Source organism: Mustela nigripes, chromosome 4 (genome assembly GCF_022355385.1).
Source record: "Mustela nigripes isolate SB6536 chromosome 4, MUSNIG.SB6536, whole genome shotgun sequence".
NCBI classification, from domain to species: domain Eukaryota; kingdom Metazoa; phylum Chordata; class Mammalia; order Carnivora; family Mustelidae; genus Mustela; species Mustela nigripes.
In genome coordinates, this window is record NC_081560.1 from 22,682,794 (window position 1) to 22,706,249 (window position 23,456).

Below are 23,456 nucleotides of genomic sequence, written 5' to 3' on the forward strand. Positions count from 1 at the left end.
GGAAAATCCTGGGCCCCGCATCTGTCACGTACAAACTGTGAGGTTGTGAATAAGTTATTTTGCTTCATTGAATTTATTTCTTAAAATAACTAGCTCCTCTGATCCCCTGAATTAAACAAGAGGCAGTCAACGCAGTGGCCAAAAGCCCACTCTGGAGCCAGATACCCTGGGAGAATCCCAGCATGACCTCTTCCTGTGTGGCCTCTGGTGAACTGTCAAACCTCTCTATGCCTCACAGATCTGTGGTGAGATTCAGTGGATTAATGCATGTGAAGTGCATAGAAAGGAGCCTACCAAGCACTCAGTAAGAGTTAGCTGTGATTATAATCATTCGTGTGTAACATACCTAGAATAGGATCAGATCAGTATGTTGGTTCCCTTCCCCAGGAATCTGGCTCTGGGCACAATGCTTACGTTCCCATCACATAAACAAACCTGATCCGTACTCCACAGTACCTTCCCAGTCTGTGGGTATCACCCTCTTTCCTCCACGGATCCTTTCCACATGATCCTGAGTCCTTGCAACCCACTTCCCAATCTTCTACTGACATATTTTGAAGGAAGTGTGGCTAACAGGCTTTCCCTCAGGGAAGTCTGAATTCCTTTGACTACCCAGTTGTGGATCAGAAAGCATCGGTCCTACTGACACCTCTTTAGGAAGGAAGAGGGCCCCAGACGTGAGGGCCCAGGATTGCCACTGGAGCCATGCTCACCGACACGAGCAGGGGGCCCTTGCTTCCGAACGTCACTGCTGAGGCAAGCTACATGTTCTTGCTCAGTCACCTTCTGGGCAGTCCCTAGTGAGGCAGCTGTGGCCACAGAAGAGCTTTTGTCCATAGGGAGCCGACTAGCAGGGAAGGACAGCCAGCACACTAAGTAGGCATCAGCCTGACATCTGTCAGTTGTGACCTGAAGAGCACCAAGCTGCCGGCCTGTCAGAGTAGCCTGAGGAGGAAGAGGGGGAACATATGCCATCAGGACAAGGTAAACAGGTCAAGACCAGGGCTGATGGATGGTATTTTATTTTACTTTATTTTATTAAGGAATCTCTACGCCCAATGTGGGGCTCAAACTCTCAACCCCGACATGAAGAGTCACATGTTCTAATGATTGAGCCAGTCAAGTGCCCTGCCCAAGACCAGGGCCTGTGAAAAAGAAGCACACTGAGAGTTTATACAAAAACCTTTTATTTACTGTTTGTAATCCTTTCCCCATCCCTATTCCCGATCTGGAACCCAGCCAGCTCCTACAGCTTCCTGCTGTCTGGTTCTTGATATTGGGGCCTCGGGGACAGAGTTAGGGGTTATGAGAGGAGGGAATCTCCTCACCCATCAGTTGTGGAAGTTGAAGGAAGCTTTCCTGCCTGGCTGAACCTCCAGCAGCCTCCCAGGGTAGCCCCTCAAGTCAGAGGACCGATCCCCCACCAGAGGGATGAGAGGAAGAGATAACACGTGTCTCTCAGGGGCCCAGAGGCTCCCTGTCACTCACTGCTCCTACAACATGCCCAGGCTCCGTAGCTGAACCAATCTCTCACCTGGAGATGGAGCCCAGCATCAAAGGGAAGGGGTCTGGGGGAGGGGTGGAGCATGCAGAATTTCTGGGTCCTAATCAACAAACGGGAAACGGGAAGAGGTTGGCCTGGTTGAACTGAAAAGGGAAAGGGGGAAGGAGGCTGCGGGAGCCCACAGGATGGGTTACTGGCCTGGGGTTGGGCCAACTGGACACCTGTGAAGAGACGGTATAGCCCGTAAGAGAATGGGCACTTCCAGCTCCACAATCACCTGGAAGGAGGAGAAGGGAGCCCTGTCCCCACTTAGACCAAGGGCTCATGACCTAAGAAACACATCTGGTCTGAGAGGGCCAGAAAAGGGCAGCCAGCACTTGTCTGTCAGGCATGGGCTTGGCTGCCTCATTGGCAACCACAGCCCACTCTGGGTGGTGTCGCCCCGTCTACTGTTACTGTCCCCTCCTCCAGCAGATGGATATTGCCAGCCAGACTCCAGCTGGCAGGGTAGAAACAAGGACCCCAAGCTCCAGGGCCCTTCCCTGGATGAGGCCTACCCGTGGAGATGTCAGGGCCCTTTCCCACAGTCCCACTGCCATGGGCCAGACAGAGAGAAACCTCCTGGGAGGGCACTGCACCCTCAGGTTCTCCAGAAGACAAGATCCTGGGGAAGCACTCTCGGGGAGGATGAAGAACCTCAGAATGTGAGGTGTTTTTTTTTTTGCTAGCCCAGGTCCCACGCTCCAGACTCAGAAGTCTGAATCTGCATCCATGAGCTCGGCCTCCATCAGGTTGGTGCGGGAGTGTATGGGCCCCAGCCCCTGCCGGCAGCCCTGAGCCCAGGCCGTGGAAACTGGGGCACTGGGCAGAAATGGATCCTGCAGGGGACCGGGCTCTGGGCAGAAAGGGTTGGAGACCAGAGTCCAGGCTCTCTGTCGGCAGGATTCCCCAGCTCCCCAGGCCCCTGCAGCCACCAAGCACTTCTGCCGGGGCAGCTGAGGCAGGCGAGGAACAGCGCTGGTGGCAGGGGCAGGGGCGGGGGGGTGAAGTTCAGGGGGTGGTGCCAGTGGGCACACCTCCTTCTTCCTCTTCCTCCGCTTCTTCTTCCGGCCCAGGCGCTTCTCTAGCTCTGGGGAGATCTCCGCCTCAACCAGCCACAGGTTGGCTTTCTCCTCGGGGGGCACTGACAGCAGGAGAGAGTACGGGAGCTTGGGATGCTGGCTCCGTCCACATCACTCCCTCTCTCCTCAGACCCTATTTTTGAACTCTGAGACCCACAACTCTAGGTCTCTAATGCCTCGGCCCCACACTCTAGACCCAACAGGGCCTTCCTTTCTCCTCCCCTCTGGCAGCTGCTGGTGCTCTAGTCCCAAGAACCCCCCAACCTCCATGCCCCCCACCTTCCTACAGAAGCCTGCCTCCTTGTACCTGGAGTTGCCACAGGGGTGACGGACACATCCTGGGGCAGTATGGCTCCTCTCCGAGCCACCATCTTCGTGACATGCTGGGCCCAGGCAGAGGACACGTCGGCGGAGGGCTCATTGAGGTCAAAGGCCAAACCCGCTGAGGGGATGGAAGGAAAGGCTAAGCATCGTGACTGCCTTGGATGATGGCTCCTCCCTTACCTTCTCCCAGCATCTCCCTCCTCGTCCACCAAGCCCAGAAAGCCCACACAGGTGATCACAGTGCTCTACCCAGTCCTAGTCTGAAGAGTGGGGGCTTCACTAGAGCCCTGGAGCCCAGTTCCTGGAACCCTCACTTACTCTAGCCTGGGGAGAGCAATTGGAGAAGACAGAAGAAGGGAGAGGAGATGAGTCCTTTTGAAACCAAAGTACCAGCAAGCAGACCCAAGGGCCGAAGCAGAGGGCAGCAAAGCCAGGGAGGAAAGGGGAACTGGAGAGAATTAAGTGTGTAAGAAGAGGCTGGGGTGCTTTATTCCTCGCAGCCTTCCAGACAGCCCACGTGTCCACACCAGCACAGGGGGACGGGGCCCAGGTACTATGGGTGTGAGGGGCTCCAGTGGAATAAAGGGGCCCGAAGCTCACCCACAGGCCCATCGTGGGAGACAGTGTGCATGCTGAAGGAGAGCTCCTGGCCTGGGTTCTGGAGCAGCTCACGCCGCTTGGAGAAGGCCTTGGCAATCATTTTGCTCTTCTTGATGCGTTTGGGCTCATCATCACTCTGCCCAGTCAACCTGAGAGCAGAAGGGGTGGGGGAGGGAAAGGGGAGGAGCAGCCACTTTCCACCAAATCTTGTGAAAGATCAGTAAAGCCGTCCCCTCCAGGGAAGCAGCTTCCAGAGGGCCCCAAGTGCCCCAAGAAGTGGGGACAGAATTCAGGGCTCCAGTATGCTATCTAGGACTCAAACCACTCCGATCATTCCACTCTTAGAAGATGCTGACACAATTTGTTCTCCCAAGGACAGAAGATGTCACCAGGGGGCAGTGCTGAGCCACAGAGAAGGCAGCTTCAGGCAGCCCAGCGCAGACCCTTAGAAAACCGGCCTGCCCCAGACTGCCAGGACACCAGGGACCCCATAACATCTATCGGCGGGGACACCAAACCTGAGAAAGTAAGGCCACACAGTCAGAACCAGCTGCCTCCTGACCCCACCTGCACCAGGTGCGCCTCCAGATGAGCAACGTGGCCTTGGTCCAGACCCAGGTGCTCATGGCAATGCCGGTTCCAAACATGGCAAACAGGTTGATCTTCTCCACCAGGAGGCTAGGGCGATTCTTGATTTCACAGTCAGGGATGGGCTTCTTGGTGGGCAGTCCGATGGTCACGTTGGCCTGGCACCTATGGTGGGGGCGGGGAGGCGGGCAGCAGACAGCGAGACTTTCTGGGTCTCCTGAGTGGTACCCAGGCAATCAATCCAAAGACTTCAGAAAGAGCTAAACCCCACAGCCATGATTCACCACCCTGGGTGCCCGTTAGTCACTTGGGACATTCGAGTGACTTTTAATAACTACTAGTGTCTGGGTCACACCCCAGACAATTAAATCAAATCTCTGGGGGAGGACCAGGCATCAGTGTGGTTTAAAGACTGGAAGCTGGAGCCTTTATGGAAGAGCCAGAGGCAGCCAGGACAGGGACTGGTGTCCATTTTAATGAGCCCCGTAACTGTCCTTCCTGCCATCATGAGCAAGTGTTTCCGCGGGTGAGCTGCCTTACTCTCAGATTCCTCTCATGGGGACACAAAAAAAGCACAGACAAAGCTGCCAAGCATTAACAGGTTGTTAACCTATCGTGGAGAGGCAACTACTTCTGTGCAGGGCTCTATAATAGGCTCCGTGAGAGCAGCCAACATAGAGTTGTCGCCATTACAGACACACTAGCCAGACCGTGGCTCGTGCAGAGAAGAGGGCAGAGCTGAGCCAGGGAAGGAATGCCATCTGCCGTGTTCGCAGATTACAGAGCAAATGACATCTTGGGCGCCCAGAGGGAGAGAGGCAGTTTCACCTGCCATGGGAGGCAGGAACCCGGGGCTGAGGGACAAGAAGGGCAGGGTCTGCAATCCTGGCTCCAGCTCCTATGGTGGCTGATACCCCACACACACACCAGCCCCCAGCCCCACACTCACAGCACATAGTCCCGGAAGCTCCGCTCCCACTCAGCCTGGTTGAAGAAGTCATAGAAATGGCAGCTGAAGGTGATGAGCACAAAGCCGAAGGCCAGGAAGCCAAAAATGCCTGCGGAGGTCCAGGGTGGGACAGAGCATTACCAATCCCAGGTGCAGGGGTGGCAGTGGGGACCAGGTATTTGCCCCACTCAGGCCTGAAAGATAGCTGAGTCTGGGGTGAATCCATGGCAGGCTCAGTTTGCTGTGTTCTCCAAAATAAGGCCCAAAGGGCACTTGAGCCAAGTGTGGAGCAGGGGGCACGAGGAAGCAGTCCGGGTGTGAACTTGAATTCTTCCATCCAAGAAGGTCCCTTTGAGCTGCTACCACCATCACCCCACCCCACACACACACACACATGCGCGTGCCCCAAAGCCTTGTCTTGTCCCCCTGGCTGCTAACTTGTATCACTGACATTGCTTCCCCTCAGACCCTGTCCTGCAGGACCCACAGCCCCAGGTACAATGTTGGACTGGCCAGCATCTCAGGCTAACGGCCCTGGGGGTCCACTCACCCAGGCGCAGCATGGTCTCGTTGATCTTGCTGGCAGCCTTCTCACTCAGCAACCCGGGATGGTTGCTCTTGATGGAGAACAGAGTCATGACTCCTGAACATAAGAGAGACCCCAGGCATGAGTGGGGGCAAGGCCACTCTTTCCTGGGAGGTTTGGGTACAGCAGGGAGTCCCCAGTCTGATTACTGCTATGATTTAAAGATTGAGGAACTGGAGACCCTGGAGAAAAGAAGCACAGTTGGTGGGGCAGAGTCCAGGACAGACAGACAACAAGGAAGAGGAAGGGCCTGGGTCCTGCTCTAGCAAGGCAGCCAGGTCAAAGCTGTGCTGATGGAAAAGGCACAGAAAGAGACGTGAGAACAGTGCTAGCCAACAGAAACATAACGTCAGCCACATACAGAGTCTCAATCCGTCCAGCAGCCACAGGAAAGAAGTAAACAGATGCAAGTAGTGCTGACTTCCATACGTTTCATAAGCAGTATGTCATTGTTTATTTAATTAACATCTCAACATGGAACCCATAGAACAAACTATTAGTGAGATGGTTTGCTTTCTCCGTGCGAGGTATTTGCAATATAGCACGAATTTCATACTCAGGACACAGCTCGGGCTGGACGAGTTTCAGCACATGTGGCTGGTGGTGACCATAGAGGACAGCAGATACAAAACATGCATCCAAGGCCCAGAGACGGCCAGCTAGAGGTGGGCTGAACAGAAGGCTGACAGCACAGGGGAAGGAAGCTGAAGATTACCAAGAAAACGCAACATGAGTGAGCTAAGAAGAGAGGGAGGCTCACTGCGGAGGTGGCGGCTTCAGATGGGAAATGAGGGAACAGTGAATCTGTGTGTGTTGTGGAAACTTTGTGGGTAGGGAATGGATGAAGAGCCAGGCTCTAAGAGGTGGAGAGCAGATAGAAATTCGGGGTGCACACACACAACCGAAGGCCCTGAGCTGGTGAATGGGGGCAGGGCAGACTCTTTAGCACATGAGGGCAGCTGCCCCAGGGACCCAGCTCGGGATCTGTTCCACAGGCTGTGAGCCCTGGCCCCTGGGCCTGGAGTAAGGGGCTGCATTTCCCTGTCCAGACACCAAGGGCCATGACACTGTGTCTGCCTCAAGTGGGCACCTTCCACGTTGCACCAAGGCCCCGGGTGAGCTGATGGAGGTCCCACTGCAAAGGCAGCAGAACTGGCAGCTCCTAGCTCCTACTTCCACAGAGCAGGTGCCCAGAGGATTCTGACACCCAGCTGGCACTGTCCCCAAATGCTCACTCACCTCGGATGAGGAAGTAACCTCCTACAATGAGCACCAGGCCAATCGGAGCCAGGACGAAGCCGGCCCGGTATCGGTAGTTCTTGTAGCCAACGAAACAGATGCCGCTCACAGAGTCCCCATCCACCTGAGGCAGGAAGGGGTGGGTGGATGGGACAGAGTGGCTCACCAGGACCCCTCACCCAAGCCCACTCCACTCACGTCCCCAGCTCCCTACCAGTCACTGTACCTGGGCCACGGCAAGGATTGCCACAGTGAGGACAAAGGGGAGTGACCACGTGAGCAGGTGGAAGTAGGAGGTCTTGCCGGAGAGAGGCTGGTAGGTGGTGCCCAGGGCTTTGAAGGAGGTGTGCCAGGCATAGGTAAGGACCACAAACCAGACAACACCAGCCATCAGGGCGTAGTACACGATGACAAAGATGATGACGCAGGACAGGGTCTCGTTGGAGCTGTGCAACATGTGACATGTCTCTTGGTGAGGTCATTCTGTACTCCCTTCATCAGCTCTCTGCACCCTGTCCCCCCGACCCTTGGCTTCTCAGGTCTGGAGGTTCCCTACGAGTCAGGGCTTGGAGACAGGACGCAGGGAGATTCGAATTGGGTGGGAAAGATGCCCCTTGGAGCAGATGCAAACCATCACAGCCCATTCCAGAACCTGCTGGAATATTTGGGCACCCTGGGCAGAGCTGAATCTGACACTAAAATCTCGCTTTCAAGCCCAACCTGTCCCTTTTGCAGGAAACACACATTTCAGCCTTCTGCCCCTCACCCTCACTTCTGGGTCCCCAAGACACCTACGTGGGCTCCCCAAGCCTCATGGTGCCATCTGCCCGGCAGACGATCTCCCGGCGGGCGCCGTCCATGAACTGGGCCAGCCAGCCAATGCTCCCCACAAAGAAACATGCATTGACATAGAAGAGAATGACAGCGGGGTAGCGATTCGAATTCCGCCAGTCAGCCACAAAAGTGGCCTGGAAGAGAGAAGTGAGGGGCCGTTCTATGAGGTCAGGGTGATTCTGCTGCCACAAACGCCCTGGTCTGAACACGGGGCCCCTCCTTTCCAGACCCTTCCCTGGGGGCCAGATCGGGTCACTGCCTCCCCACCTCCCTCTGCCCCTGCAGCCCAGCCAATTGACAATCCACTTCCTTCCCACTTTATGGGCTGCGCCTTCTAGGCCCCCTTTCCCCTGACCATTCTCCCCGCCACCCCCCCCCACCCCGCCTCCCCCCCCCCCCCGACCCCCCCCCACCCCTCGCTGACCAGGGTAAAGAGGGTGCAGAGGCCCGTGACTGCCCCGAAAGTGGCGATGTAGCTGTGCATGTCGTGGTGCTCGGCCTCGGTGAACAGCGGGTTCTGGCACTGGATCCCACAGCCCTCCACGTCCTCGTACCAGCTCTTGGGGTTGTCCGTCCGAACCAACGGAGCCTCGCACTGGCCCGAACTGTTGAACTTGATGTTCTGCACCTCATTCTGGCATAAGGGAAGGGGAGAAGGCAGTGCAAAAGGGAGCAAGGGGCCCAGGGGGCGCCCTCTGGTTGAACATGAGGCCTAGGGGTAGCACAGCGGACTGCCAGAGAGCACAAGCTGGAGAGAGCCCTCCAGCTTCTGAATCCCAGTCCGGCCCCTCGGTGACAAATGATATCAATAGTCCGGAGCAAATTATTTGACCTGTTACCTCAGCTTCCCCAGCTAAAAGAGGGTTGTTCCTACTTCACGATGTGAGGTAAGGGTTAAATGAAGAAATAGATGTAAACGGCTCATATGGTATTTGACAGGTAGTGAGTATAATAACCAGTATTATCACTGCTGCTGTCATTACTTCTGAGCTCTCCTTTACACCAGAAGATCACCCTCCTGTCTCCGTGTCTCTAGTTGTTGTATGTGTACTTGCCATCTTTCCCTAAATACATGATAACCCTCTTGGAGAAGGCGTTCCTATCACCCATGATGCCTGAAACCCCCCAACACCTAGGAGAGTGGGTGCTCCAAAAATATTTGTTGAACACAGTTATCTTTTATAAATAAGCAGATAATCCTTAACGGACAGGACTAGCCAGTGAACGTCAGTTTGGATACGTGGCTCCTGGACTCCATGGCTACAGATTGGGGGTCTCTCAGTAGAGAGGGAGCTCCCCTGTCCCTTCCTTCTCTGAGGGCCCTGCCCTAAGCCTGGGGCTTACCCCTCAAAGCACTCACCGGGCAGCCCTCAGGGAAGCGGTCAGGGGTGCAGCGCAGGAAATCAGGCCAGCCACGTTCCCGCTCCACGATGGCACAGGGCCCTCGGGTGGCCTGGCAGAGGGTACGGCTGGGCAGCTCCACCCGGTCATTCTCGCATTTGGGCATGTACACAGCACACAGCAGGGGCTGGATCACTGCCCAGCAGCGGGGGGCATTCCGGAGGCCTGTAGGGAGGCAACAGTATGGATACGTTGCAGTGAAAGCCCTCCGCATAGCGACCCCCAGTCACAGCGGCTCCCAGGCTGAAGGCAAGTCTCTAGGGCACAACGCTAGCAGCCGCCAGCACGGTGTCTCCCAACAGGGCATTTGGGCAGCACGATTCTTGGTGCTGCAGGACTGTCCGACAGAGTGCAGGAACTTTAGCCTCCCTACACTCCTGCCACTAAATGCCAGCAGAACCCCGAAGTCATGATGACAACCCCCAAATGCCCCTCTTTCTTGCCCTTCCTCCAGGGTCGGTGACTGGAAGAAGGCCTGAAAAGGAGTTTCTGGGATACTGGGAACGTTCCGTTTCTCGATCTGGCATCGGTTACGTGTGTGTGCTCGCCTTGTGAAAAGCAAGCCTGTGATCCATGCAGTCTTCTGTATGTATCTGGTAATTCAATTTAAGTTTTTAAAAAGCAGCCTCCATTTCCAAATGCCCTGCCAGGGAGTATTAGTGCCTCTGGCTGAGAACCCCAAGTCGACTTGCCTTTTACCTTCTCAGGGGCATTCTTAAAACCTTCTACAGGTCTCTTCCAGGGGAAAGGGAGGTGGTGGGACCCACCCCACGAGGGGCTCATGCACCGGAACCAGATGTGGTCCCTCGCCCAGATCCCAGGATCCTTGTTCCTCTTACCGAGCTGAGATGAAACAGAGAACAGGTGGGAGCTTAAGAAGAGGTAGTCAGGGAGTCCTCCAAAGCCAGAGGAGGAAGCAGGAAATCAGATGGAGAAAAATAGAGGAGGTTCTGTCCAGTGCAGAGGGAGGAAATGTGTTGTCAGCAAAACAGAAACAGGTAGAGGTCTCCCGGCACCCCTGTCCCAACCCAGGCCTCTCCCCTGCTCCCCAGTGGCTAGGCGCACTCAGCATTCTGCCCCCACTGCCCATCCTGAGTCATTCCCTGATTCAGGAACACCTGCTGCTCACACAGGAAGTTGTGTTAGGAGAAGTTTCTAAGAATGTTAGACCAAAGTCGGTGACTGCCCCACTGCCAGGCTGGAGGTGATGGGGCACGTATCTGCCCTTTTTGGGAGGAAAGCAATACAGTAGAGGGATACAGGGCATGGAAACTACAATGAACCTCCCTGGGTCCAAGCTTTGGCTCTACCATTTCTCAGCTGTGTGATCTTGGGCAAATTACTTTATCTCTAGCCTCACTTTCCTCATCTGTGAAATGGGGATAATAGAGTTACCTCATGGGAATGTGAAGAGTTAGATAATGTACTGAATGTGTTTAGCGTGGTACTCGTCAGACAGGAGGCACTCAAGAAATACCAGCTGTTTTACTCATTGGCGATCTCTGACCACTCACAGCTCACACTACCCCAAAGGCTATTCCCAGGGCACACAGCAAGTTCCTGGCAAAAAGCAATGTCCTGGGATGCCTGGGTGGGTCAGTAGGTCAGGCGTCCCCTTCAGCTCACATCATGATCCCAGAGCTCCCTGCTGAGTGGAGAGCCTGTTTCTTCCTCTGCCTGCTGCACCCCTGCTTGTGCTCTCTCTCTCTCTCTCTGACAAATAAACAGATAAAATCTTTAAAAAAAGAAAAAAAAAAACTCTAAAAAAGAAAGAAGCAGCAGCAGCAGCAACAGCAGCAGCAATGTCCTCAGTTAATTGTTCCCAGACCCAACTCAAATCAAAATCACCTGTGGACCCTTATCGTTCTAGATGGAGAAACCCACTCTCAGAAATTCTCACCAAGTAGGTATGGATGGAGAACACAGCCGTGGTTGCCAGAAGTTGGGTAGAACGAGAATTTGCCTACAAAGGGGCAGCACGAGGGAATATTTGGGTCTGATGGGATTGTCACTACCTTGAGTGTAGTGGCTGGTTACGTAACTATGTGTTTGTCTAAATCCATAGAGCTGTACAACAAAGAAAAAGTGAATGTTACTGCATGTTTACTGAACAATATATTTAAAATGGGGGGGGCTGGCTGGAGTAAAATGTATTCTTTTTTAAAAGATTTTATTTATTCATTTGACACAGAGAGACAGTGAGAGAGGGAACACAAGCAGGGGGAGTGGGAGAAGGAGAAGCAGGCCTCCTACAGAGCAAGGAGCCCGATGTGGGGCTCAATCCCAAGACCCTGGGATCATGACCTGAGCCGAAGGCAGACGCTTAGCAACTGAGCCACCCAGGCGCCCCAAAATGTATTCTTGAGGAGCAGCAAGCAGTGGATTAATAAAAGCATTGTGTTATTTTTCAGCATTTTGTAATATCTGCAGTATTCAACTTCTAAAAATGTGGAATTTTGTTGTTTTTCGTTTTTTTTCTTATTTTAAATATTGTTTTATACCTTAAAAATAAACTCCCCAAGGAAAAGATAACTAAAGAAATATTAAAAGAACTATCTAGGGAAAAAATAATTTGGATCCTTACCCCATTTCTTACATAAAAATAAATTCCAGATGAATCAAAATGACTACACGAGTTTTAAATATTAAAGCACCAGAGGAAAAGATGGGAAATGGTTTTTAAAATCTTGAAATAAAGAACGCTTTTTGACGTATGACACAAAACTCAGAAGCCATAAAATAGAAGATTTTAAGACTTCAGAAGAACAGATAAATTCAGTAAAGTAAAATATAAAATCATAAGAAAATCAACACACTGAGAAAATGTATTTTGGATCCATATCACAGGTAAGGAGCTAATTTCCTTATGTGCATGAAGCTCTTCCACATCAGAAAGAAATTCATAATCCTATAGAAAAATAGGCAAAGACAAAGATCAAATACAAATGGCCTTTAAACACATAAAGAGACATTCAATCTCAATTTTTTAAAGATTTTAGTTATTTGAGAGAAAAAACATGAGAGAGAAAGAGCACAAGCAGTGGAGTGAGAGAAACAGGCTGCCCATTGAGCAGGGAGCCCAATGCGAGACTCGATCCCAGGACCCTGAGATCATGACCTGAGCCAAAGGCAGATGCCCGACCAACTTAGCCACCCAAGTGCCCCCATCTCACTCTTAATAAACTAAGTATGAAATAAAGCTACCATGAGATATAATTTTTTAACTTACAGAGTGATAAAGATGAAAACATTTGAAAACGTATTGACAAGAATTTTGGTGGAACTGGCACTCACATATATTTTTAGTAAGAACAGAAATTAATAAATACTTGTCGAGACTATTTGGCATTATCTATCAAAATTTTATACTTGTGATCCCACTTGACACGTTTATAAAGATAATACATAAGATTATTCATTGCAGCATTGTTTGTAACAGCAGAAGAGTAGAAACGACATGAATGCATAGCCATCAATAGGACACCAACTACATAAAATATCATGAATCAATATAATAGGACACCATGCAAGGTTGAACTCTTTGCACTGAAATCTAACTATCTCCAATGCATCTAGTTAAATGAATATGGTTGAGTGAGAACAGCCTGAAGAGCAGGCTACTACTGGTTGTAGGAGGAAAAAAAACTCAGGACACAAATACATTTATACCTATGTCAGATATCTCTAAAAGGACACACAAAAACCAGTACTGGTGATTGCCTCTAGGAAGGGGAAACCAGTAGTTGGAAGCAGAAGTGGAAGGATTTAACTTGTGTTACTTTTGATTTTTGTACATGTGCTTACTACCAATTTTTAGAAGTAATTAGTCTTAAAAAAAAAATAAATATGCAAATGACTGAGATGGGGGAATCTCCCTAGAGAAGGGAACAAAATTGTAAACATGAAGAGGATATCAACATTATCTGTATTATTTCTTTGATTTTATTAAAATATGAAACAAAAAGAAAAAAATAAAGACAAGTGTCCTATTAGTTTTGGCATTTTTCTATATTCATAGACTTCTTAAATATTTGCCACAATTTCAACTTTTTTTAAAAGAATTTATTTATTTATTTATTTATTTATTTGAGAGAGAGTGAGTGAATGAGAGAGAGAGCACAAGCCAGGGAAAGAGGCTGAGGGAGAAACACACTCTCCACTGAGCAGGGAGCCTGATGCAGGGCTCAATCCCAGGGCCCTGGGACCACGACCCTAGCTGAAGGCAGAGGCTTAACCCAACTGAGTCACCCAGGTGCCCCACGATTTCAACTTTTTTTTTTTTTAAGATTTTATTTATTTATTTGACAAAGAGAGATCACAAGTAGACAGACAGGCAGGCAGAGAGAGGAGAAAACAGGCTCCCTGCCAAGCAGAGAGCCCAATGCTGGACTCGATCCCAAGACCCTGAGATCATGACCCAAGCTGAAGGCAGAGGCTTTAACCCACTGAGCCACCCAGGCACCCTGATTTCAACTTTTAAAAAAGATTTTATTTATTTGAGAAAGAGAGAGCATGCAGGGGGGAGGGCAGAGAAAGAGGGAGCATGCATGGGGGGAGGGCAGAGAAAGAGGGAGAAGCAGACTCCCCACTAAGCAGGGAGCCCAATACTAGGCTTGACCCCAGGACCCCGAGATCATGACCTGAGCCAAAGGCAGATGCCTAACCGACTGAGCCACCAGGGGCGCTGCCACAGTTGAAACTTTAAAAATAACTTTTTGTGAGGTTCTGATGATCAGCCAAGTTGAAAACCATTGTTCTGAGATTGGCTTAACATTAGGAAAATCAATCAATGCAATTACCACATTAACAGATTAAAGAAGAAAAATAATCACATGATCATATCAGTAGATGTAGTAGTTGATAGAGTCCAACACGCAACCAAGATAAAAAGAAGAATAGGCAAATTAGGAATAAAAGAACACTTCCTTAATCTGATAAAATGTAACTACAGGCACCTACAGTAAACATCATACGTAATAGTGAAGGACGGTGGGGGGGGGGGAGCTTTAGAATACAGAAACACAGAGAATTGCTACTTTCACCACTTGTATTTAACTAAGTACTGGGTTTCTTAAGTAGTACATTAAGGCAAAAAAGATTAAAAGATATACACCTTGAAAAGGGGGACACAAAACTCATTCACAAGTGAGATGGCTATGTGTGTAGAATAAATTTAGCTAGTTTACTGGATTCAAAATCAATTGTATTTCTAAATGTCAGCAACAAACAGAAAATGCAATGTGAAGGGGACTATAATAGTATTTTTTAAATGAAGTATTTAGGACTGTATCTAACAAATTACATTGGAACACTGCACAAAAATTTTAAAAACTGCAAAAATCAAAGATCTAAATAGAAATATATAATGAAATGATTGGAAAGCTCAATATTGTAAAGATGTCTTTTTTTTTTTTCAAATTAGTCTGTATATTCAATACAATCCCCACCAAAACCACCACCAACTAATTTTACATTAAAACATAAAGGATCAAGAATAGGCCAAACTCTATTAGATACTGTGTACTATAAACACTGTAAGTGTTATAAGAACAGTGGTAGGTGCTGGGGTGATGCAGTCAGTTAAGCATCCAACTCTTGGTTTTGGCTTAGGTCATGATTTCTTGGTGGTGAGATAAAACCCCGCAAGGGGGCTCTGCACTCACCACAGAGTCCTTGAGACTCCAGCTTTCCGTCTTCCTCTATCCTCCCACTTGGCCTCTTTCTCTCTCTCTCAAATACATAAATCTTAAAAAAAAAAAAAAAAAAAAAAAGTGGAGGTCCTTGGTTTGGAACTCAGAAAGAATTCTTACAGAGAATTAAGGGGCCCATGAACTTGGATGGGAAAAAAAAATTAGATATAACAAATTTAGCCTTGCCTTCAATTATGGATAGAAGCCACATACTATAGTGATGTTATCAGTACTTGTGTTTTTATCACAAATGCTCATTTTTGTTACAGATACCTCAAAATATTGTTACTGTTTATCTCCACTTTGACATTATGATGAATATCTTAAACTCACAGTACATCTTACTTAGTGTATTAATAAAGAAGCATATAGGGGCTCCTGGGTGGCTCAGTGGGTTAAGCCTCTGCCTTCGGCTCAGGTCATGATCTCAGGGTCCTGGGATCAAGCCTCCCCATCAGGCTTTCTTCTCAGCAGGGAGCCTGCTTCTCCCTCTCTCTCTGCCTGCCTCTCTGCCTACTTGTGATCTCTCTTTCTCTGTCAAATAAATAAATTAAAAATCTAAAAAAAAAAAAAAAAGAAGCACATGTATGTTAGATCACAAAATTGTTTTAATATAGTTGATATTTATATTTCAATGTAATTCATTTCCTTTGTAATCTTTTTTTTTTAAGATTTTATTTATTTATTTGACAGAGAGATAGAGAGAGAGCACAAGCAAGCAGAGTGGCAGGCAGAGGGAGAGAGAAACAGGCTCTCTGCTGAGCAGGGAACCCGATGTGGGGCTTGATCCCAGGGATCGTGACCTGAGCCAAAGGCAGCTGCTTAAACCAACTGAGCCACCTGGGTGCCCAATTAATTTCCTTTGTAATCTTATATGCTCCTTTTTAATCCCATGTGTTTTGCCTTATAAATATAAAAATATTATACTGAGAAGGGGACCATAGGTTGTACCAGATGCCAAAGAGGTTCATAGCCCAAAGAAGGTAAAAGATGTTGCTATAAAGATATGATAATTAAAAAAAAAAAAATATGGCAATTAAGATGATACATATTGGCAACGGATAGACAAAATAGAGCCATGGAACAGAATAAAGATCCCAGAAACAAACAGATATTTGGATACCTAATTTATGGCAGAGCAGTGGAGAAAGGATATTCTTTTAACAAATTATGTTGAGACAACATGTATGAAACTAGTGAATTACGTGTCTAAATTGAAAGGAGAATCTAAAAAGTTTTGAGAAGAAAACACAAGATAATAAGTTTTTGACTTTGTGTTATGAAAGGACTTTTTTAAAGGTTCATTTAATTATTTGAGAGAGAGTGTGTGTGTGTGTGTATGTGTGCATGAGCAGGGGTGGGGAGGGGCAGAGGGGGAGGGAGAAGGGAAGCGGACTCTCTGCTAAGCAGGGAGTCCCATGTGGGGCAACTTAAGGATCCTGAGACCATGACCTGAGCCAAAACCATGAGTAGGAAGCTTAACCGACTGAGCCACCTAGGCACCCCATGAAAAGACTTTTTAAAATAAGACAATAAGCAGTAATCATAAAAAGCTTCATAAATGACTACCTAAAAGCTCAGAACTTCTGTCTAACAGAAGTCACAAAGAGAATGAAAAGGCAAGCCTTTTCAATTTTCAATGCACACAACCAATAAAGGACTCATACCCAGCATAAATAAGGAACCCTTACAAATCTTATGAAAATGACAGCCCTATAGAAAAATGGACCAAAGATGTGAACAGACATTTCATAATAGAAAAAATCCAAATGGCCAGTAAACATTTGAAATGGAGCTTCACCTTACTGGTTATCAGGGAAATGCAAACTAAAACCAAAAAACATACCACAATATACTTGCCAGATTGTCAAGAATGTAAAAGGCTGACTAGACAACACCAAGGGTCAGAAATCATGTGGAGCAATGGTGACTCTTCCGTGGGATTAGTGGGGAACCTAAGTTGGTACAACCACTTTGGAGAACTTTTTTGTATTCCCCACTAAAGGTGAAGGTTATGCATGCCCTATTGTCTGGTAATCCCATTCCTCTAAGTAGGTACCTAGGGAAATTTGACCCAGGTGCACCAGGATATACATAGAAGAATACTTTTGGCAATGGTATTCACAATGGCCAAAAATTTAAGAGGCAACTTAAATGTTTAACAACAACAAGATGGATTAACAGATTGTGATATATTCTACAGTGGAATACTGTTTTGCAATAAAAAAAAAATTAAGTTGCAATAACACAGATCAAACTTACAAAAGAATGTATAACAAAACTAGCCAGACATAAAAAACAAAAAACACATACCATGATTTGCTTAAAACTCTAAAACGTTCAAAACTGAAATATACTGTTAAGGATTCCAAAATTAGATGATAAAACTATAGAGGAAAAAGGAATTGGTAATCAAAAACATTAGGGTAGTGGTTGCTTCCAGAAAAGAAAAGAAGATGTGATTGAAAAAGAAAGGGGAGGGGCACCTGGGTGGCTCAGTAGGTTAAAGCCTCTGCCTTCAGCTCAGGTCATGATCCCAGGGTCCTGGGATCGAGCCCCACATCGGGCTCTCTGCTCAGCAGGGAGCCTGCTTCCCCTCTCTCTCTCTCTGCCTGCCTCTCGGCCTACTTGTGATCTCTGTCTGTCAAATGAATAAATAAAATCTTTAAAAAAAAAAAAAAGAAAAAGAAAAGAAAGGGGAGCTTATAGCAGCCCATGATGGTCTAGTTCTTGACTCAGGTGTCCCTTTATAATTATTTGTTATTTAGTACCTCTGCGTTTTACACACTTTCTGTATGTATGTATATACAGCATCTTACAATTAAAAAGTTAAAAATCTTGCAGCGCCTGGCTGGCTCAGTGAGAGGAACATGCAACTCTTGATCTCAAGATTGTGGGTTCAAGCCCCATATTGGGTGTAGAGATTACTTAAAAATAAAATCTTTAAAAATAAATCAATTAAAAAGTGAAAAATCTAAAGCAAAAATGAAAACTTGGGCCAGTAGATGCTTTTCTGTATTTTCATACCTTCTATATACAGATCTATAGATCTATAAATATATGTATATATATCTTAACTGATTCTCCTTGTCAGCCAGGTTTGGGAATAGCTCTTGGGAAATTCTTACTGCTCTGCCCCTGCAAACAACCCACCACCACCACCATCTCTCCTCTCATCACCTCAACCAGATGTCTGAGAGGAAAAGAGAAATTCCTCCCAGCTTCTCTTCTCTCTTGTGGCTCTCTTCTGGCTTCCCCAGCTGGGCAGCAAGGCCACACATTACTGTGCACACACAGCGCAGCAGTGGTCGAAGAGGCTACGTGCTGGCTGTCAGGGACCTATTTCCCTCACCAGCCGCAGGTCTCTGCTTCCTTGCCTCATTTAACAAACCAGATTTGGCCCAAGGTGGAGCATGGCCTGTATATTATGTTTGTCTGGTCAGCTGGGAATGCATGTGAAGAGACATTTCAAGCTATAATGGGGAAAGATGCTGAGTGCCTGAAGAAGCCCAAGTCCAGAGAGTCGAAAGATATAGGAGGGACCTGAGTTCTCTACAGTCCAGCCTGAGCTATAAACTTCCTTGCTCAATGGCATACTACCAAAAACTCTAGGCTGAGGAAGCACACAGCGGCTGCTCTCTTCAGCAACACCTATTCCAAATCTGCCAGTAATCTCCACAGAGGTGTCCACAGAGCACCTCTAATTCACATGGCCCAAATGACACCACGCTTTTTGCCTAAACCTACTTCTCCTCCAGGATTCCCAGCTTAGTGAAAGGGAATGATAGGGCGCCTGGGTGGCTCAGTGGGTTAAGCCACTGCCTTCGGCTCAGGTCATGATCTCAGAGTCCTGGGATCAAGTCCCACATCGGGCTCTCTGCTCAGTGGAGAGCCTGCTTCCCTCTCTATCTCTCTGCCTGCCTCTCCATCTACTTGTGATTTCTCTCTGTCAAATAAATAAATAAAATCTTTAAAAAAAAAAAAAAAAAAAGAAAGAGAGGTAATGATACCACCTTCCTCGCAAGCCTGAAACCTAGGTCCTCTTGGTCACTCATCCCTTCGTCCAACTCCTCGGCAAGGCCCACTGGTTCTAGCTCTGAAAGGCTGGGATCTGTCTACTTCCTTCAGCCGTGCCCATCATCTCTGGATGATGGACCCCCACCTCCATCAAGACCACCATCAACTCTCACCTGAACTATTTTAACCAGCTCCTAGACAAGCAACCAGGCTCCAGGCCCTCCCTCCTCCCATGGCTTCTTCACACAATACTCAAAGAGAGTATCTAAAAGAGAGAAATTCAAAGAGTTTCTAAAACGCTTCTAACACTTGGCTCTGATTTCTCCTACCCACCACTGACCCAGCTTGCACCACCATCTGCTTCTGACCCCATTGCCGGGAACACCTAACAGACCCAAAGCAGACCCTGCCCCACCAGAGGCCCAGCTAGTAAGGATCGAAACTGCACAGCCAGCAGATGGTTCTAACTCCCAAATATTCCTGCCAAACCTACTTCGACCTGTTCAGCAGCTGCTCTCAGGAGTATGGACTGGAAAGAGGTCCAGACCTATCTCCTTGATTTGATGGTACCTACAGAAGGGCGGCATCACACATGCATTTAACTTAGGAGAATTCAAGCACGGCCCCTGCAAAATAAATAAGGACAGAGAGGTGGGGGGATGGGGCATGAATATCCTCTCAGTGTGACCAACTCAGAACTGGGTGAGCTCCTTGTGCTGAGAGACCTGACTTTCCATTCCACTGCCTCCTAAACGCAGGCCTTCTTTCAGGTAAGGCTCAAAGAAGCTTGCTTCTACCTTTTTTTTTTTTTAAGATTTTATTTATTTATTTGAGAAAGAAAGAGGCATCACAAGTAGGCAGAGCAGCAGGCAGAGAGAGAGAGGGGGAAGCAGTTTCCCTGCTGAGCAGAGAGCATGATGCAGGGCTCAATCCCAGGACCCTGAGATCATGACCTGAGCTGAAGGCAGAGGCTTAACCCACTGAGCCACCCAGGCACCCCTGCTTCTACTTTTCTTTTGTGTTCCTTTTTTATTCCTTCAGTCTTCTGCTCTTTTGCATGTATGTAACTTGGAAAACTAAAATTATATTTTCTAGGTATGTCCCTTCTCATAGACTATACATTCCTATATGTTATACATTTCTACAAACATATTACCATAAAAGGAGTGCAGAAGCAAACTTAGGTAGAACTTATGATAATTTACAAGTTTTTCAAAGCTACCATTGATTATATATGGCTTCTGCCTACATGCCGACTTTAGAACCTGATACCTAGTAAGGATGTAGCTCCATGGTGAGTACCATCTTCCAAGTTCCTCATCTGACATCTGCCAGAGAATATCAGGCCAGGAATGACATGGCTTTGTCCCACATCTAGCAATGACTCTGAGAACTCTAGTGGCCAAGCTGACAATGACAGGCAGCCTACGTATGTTCCCTCCTTCAGGGTCATCATCAGCCCCCAGGGCAGAACTGCCCAAGAAAGTAGGTTGCCAAACTGGCTCCTGACTTTTGATTTTCTCTTTCAAGGACAGTTTTGGAATCACACTGACTAGAAACAAGGGATGACAAGACCGGTTCTCATCCCCAGGCCCTTCAGGCCCCCAACCCAGATGAGTGACAAGTGGGGAGAGAATCCACTCTGCACTGCTAAGGAAGGATTTGTTTGGGTTCACTCTGCAGTTCTGCGGGTTGGCCACAATCCCACCCTGAGGTGAGCGCTCTGGGACTTCGGACCACTTTGAAAGTTTCCACAGGCTCTCAACATCCCAGACTTAAGTGTCCTCCCGCAGCCCTGACCCGCCTGAGGATCCAAACTTCCAAAGAATACACAAATATTATCCTTAGAACAGTCTCATTCCTTCACAACCTCAGAAAGGGATCAGAGTCCCCATTTTTCAGATGAGGAAACAGTGAAATCTCCTGTAAAAACAGAACAAGATCACAGTTCTCTGGACTTCCTGTTCTCCCAAAACAAGATTTCTAGAAATTTCTGGTTAACTTTTAATTACTCAACACCAGGGGGTCTCGATTCCGCCACAAATTTCACTCAGTTCTTTCCCCCCACCCCGTCCCTCGGTGCCTACATCTTCTACTCCATCTTTCCTTTTTTCCTCTCCAACTCGATTTCCCGGTCGGTTTCTTTTCCAAGATCTAAACACCGCCTTAAATCCCCAAGGACCCCGCTTCCAGGGCGGCACTTACGTGGGGAGCAGCTCCATTTCTTTAAAAAACGTCCTTTCCCGTGGCTCTGAGCCCCCTCCTCATGCACTCCCCCCCCCCTCCTTGGCGCACCCACCCTGCTCCGGCCTTTTGTGACCGGCTGCCTCCACTGCCTCGCCCTCCCTCCTCCTCACCGAGGGTCCCATCCGACACCCAAAGTTTCAGACTGTGTTCTTCCAACTCTCCCGGGCGCAGCTCCCGCCCTCGCCAAGGCTCAGGCCCGAGCCTATTCTTTGCAAGAGTCCCGCATCCCACCACTGCAGCCCCGGCTCCGGCTCCCGCGCGCTTACCGGACCAGAGCACGAGCTTGCCGTGCGCTTCTTCCTGGGAGTCCGAGTCCCCGGCCAGCAGCGTGGAGGTGGCCCCGTAGGGCAGCGCCGAGCCCAGGCACACGTTGTAGCGCAGCGGCTCGCAGGGGGCTGCGCGGCCGCAGTGGCTCAGCAGCGGAGGAGGGCCGGTCACGGCCGCGCTCCTTCTCGCGCTCCCGCCCGCGCTCCGCGGCCCAGGCCCAGTTGCGTTCCCGCTCAAGGCCGCCCCCCGGCCCGGGCCCCCCAGCAGCGGCAGCAGCAGCAGCAGCCCCGGGAGCAGGATCTCCGGCCCCCGTGCGAGGCGGGCAGCGGCCATGGCCAAACCCGCCAACTCAGCACAAGCCCCGGCGCCCCCGCCCGCTCTCCGGAGCCCCCCGGCCACACACGCAACCCCTGGGGCCGCGGATGTGGCTCAGGCGACCTGTGCGCCCCGCAGGTCCGGTGCCGGGCCCCCTCGGACGCTCCGCGCGCCGCGGGCCCTCGGCGCCCAACTTCGCAAACTTTGGACCCCGGGGCCCATGTTGGGTTGCTGAGGCTCCGGCCGGGATGCACAACTCTCTCCTCTTTCTCCTGGCAATCCAAACTGTCTTCAGCCCCGGGAGCCCCCTGGGCCCCCAATCTCCAGCCCCATTCCCTCTTCCACCATTAAAACTACCTCCCGGCCCTGCGATGGAGGCCAGGAGCGGGCCGGCGGTGAGGGGGACTCGCTCCCTGGCTTTCCCTCTGCGCCAGCCCGCGGCCCAGCCGCCACCTTCGCCCGAGCGCGCCGCAGCCCCCTGACTTCTCCCACCGACTCCCGGCTCCTTTGTTGCTCTAGCTCGCTTGGCTCTCTGGAATGCACGGGCCTCGCTGAGCCAAGCCCGGCCCCACCTCCGCCACGGCTTGGGGAGGGACTGGCAGAGGGAGGGAAGAGGAGGGGAGGGGATGCGAGAGAGGAGGAGCGCGAGCTTCACTGTCCCGGGCGCCCAGAGGGGCCCGGGCCAGGGGGCTCTGGTGACACCGTTCTGCGCCCTGGGGCAAGAGATGGGAGGAAACCGTGGCCGGGAGCTGCAACCAGACTCAGCGGGCACCTTGATAGGCCTGAGGATCGTTCGACTTGGTCCTCTGCTGGGAATAGACTTCTGGTTTACAATGGGGGAGACGGCGATGCCTGAAGTCAGCAGAAGTCTTTACTACATCCTTGCCCGGTCCCTCAACTCGCCAGTTACTTTTTCTGTTTCGACTTGTCCCAGAGCCCCACGGAAGAGAACCAAGGTTTGGTGGACTCGCTTGTCTCAATCCTTCCAACTCAGGACGGGTGTGAGAGATGAACTCAAGAGTCACTCGGGGCAGCTGCCTGGCTGTTGTTACCTCTGAAAGCAGGTGTCTGGAAACCAAACGTACCAACATCAGCCTTTACTGCTACAGATGTGTGATGTGTGAACCGTGGTTTCCAATGACTGACCCTGGCATGTCTTTGGTTACGTTCAAAGGAAGCCATTCCATTTTTTATGGCCCTTGCTGCTTGTATGCTGGCGGAGGAAGTTTCTGCTGCTCTCCTTCCCTATTTTACTCATTTGGCCTTTCCTCACTCCTTTTCTTGTGGAGCTTTGAGTCACCACACTTAATTTCACTCTGCAAAGCTTACACCTAGGGCTAGGGGTCCATCCAGGGGAGTGGACTTACATGGAGCAATTTTTCCATGTTGCAACAGGCTGGGATGGTTTCTCCTTTCTCACCCCTACCATTACCCCTTCGACACAGCTGAAGTAGATGAGTTTTGTTAGGTTTTGGCCATTTAAGAACAAATTAGCTATTACACTTGAGCTACTGTCCTCAATTAGTAGGTAAGCCCCAGAGACAGAGACACAGAGAGAGCTTCAATTCAATTCAATTTAGTAAGTCTTTCTGAAATCCTGGGATGTCCCTAGCACCATAATAAGCATGATATCCTTGTAGAACTTGAGAACTTGCATTTGACCGTGGAAGTAGCTTTGCCCTCAGGAGAGAGCAATATATCATGATAAAGGAGCTAAGTCTTCTCCACAGGGGCAGTGACCTTGTTCTATTCTCTGTAGTTACAATGCATCTAG

The 23,456-nt window shown here is 49.5% G+C and overlaps 1 protein-coding gene across 2 annotated transcripts; it reads right to left on the reverse strand.

Moving 5' to 3' along the window:
- Positions 1 to 1,170: 1,170 nt before the first annotated feature.
- On the reverse strand, positions 1,171 to 21,715 carry SMO (smoothened, frizzled class receptor). 2 transcript variants are annotated; one of them, XM_059396429.1, is made up of 13 exons: positions 21,367 to 21,456; positions 9,986 to 10,096; positions 9,106 to 9,311; positions 8,170 to 8,379; positions 7,707 to 7,879; positions 7,138 to 7,357; positions 6,912 to 7,035; positions 5,637 to 5,729; positions 5,087 to 5,195; positions 4,117 to 4,302; positions 3,550 to 3,698; positions 2,933 to 3,067; positions 1,171 to 2,687 (listed from the first exon to the last, which is right to left on the reverse strand). In XM_059396429.1, the coding sequence occupies exons 3-13, from the start codon at positions 9,250 to 9,252 to the stop codon at positions 2,254 to 2,256; spliced, it is 1,980 nt and encodes a 659-aa protein (XP_059252412.1). In that variant the 5' UTR covers positions 9,253 to 9,311; positions 9,986 to 10,096; positions 21,367 to 21,456; the 3' UTR covers positions 1,171 to 2,253. The 2 variants fall into 2 exon arrangements, with proteins under 2 accessions (XP_059252412.1, XP_059252410.1); XM_059396427.1 differs by lacking the exon at positions 9,986 to 10,096 and having other exon boundaries at positions 21,367 to 21,715.
- Between the last annotated feature and the right edge of the window lie 1,741 nt (positions 21,716 to 23,456).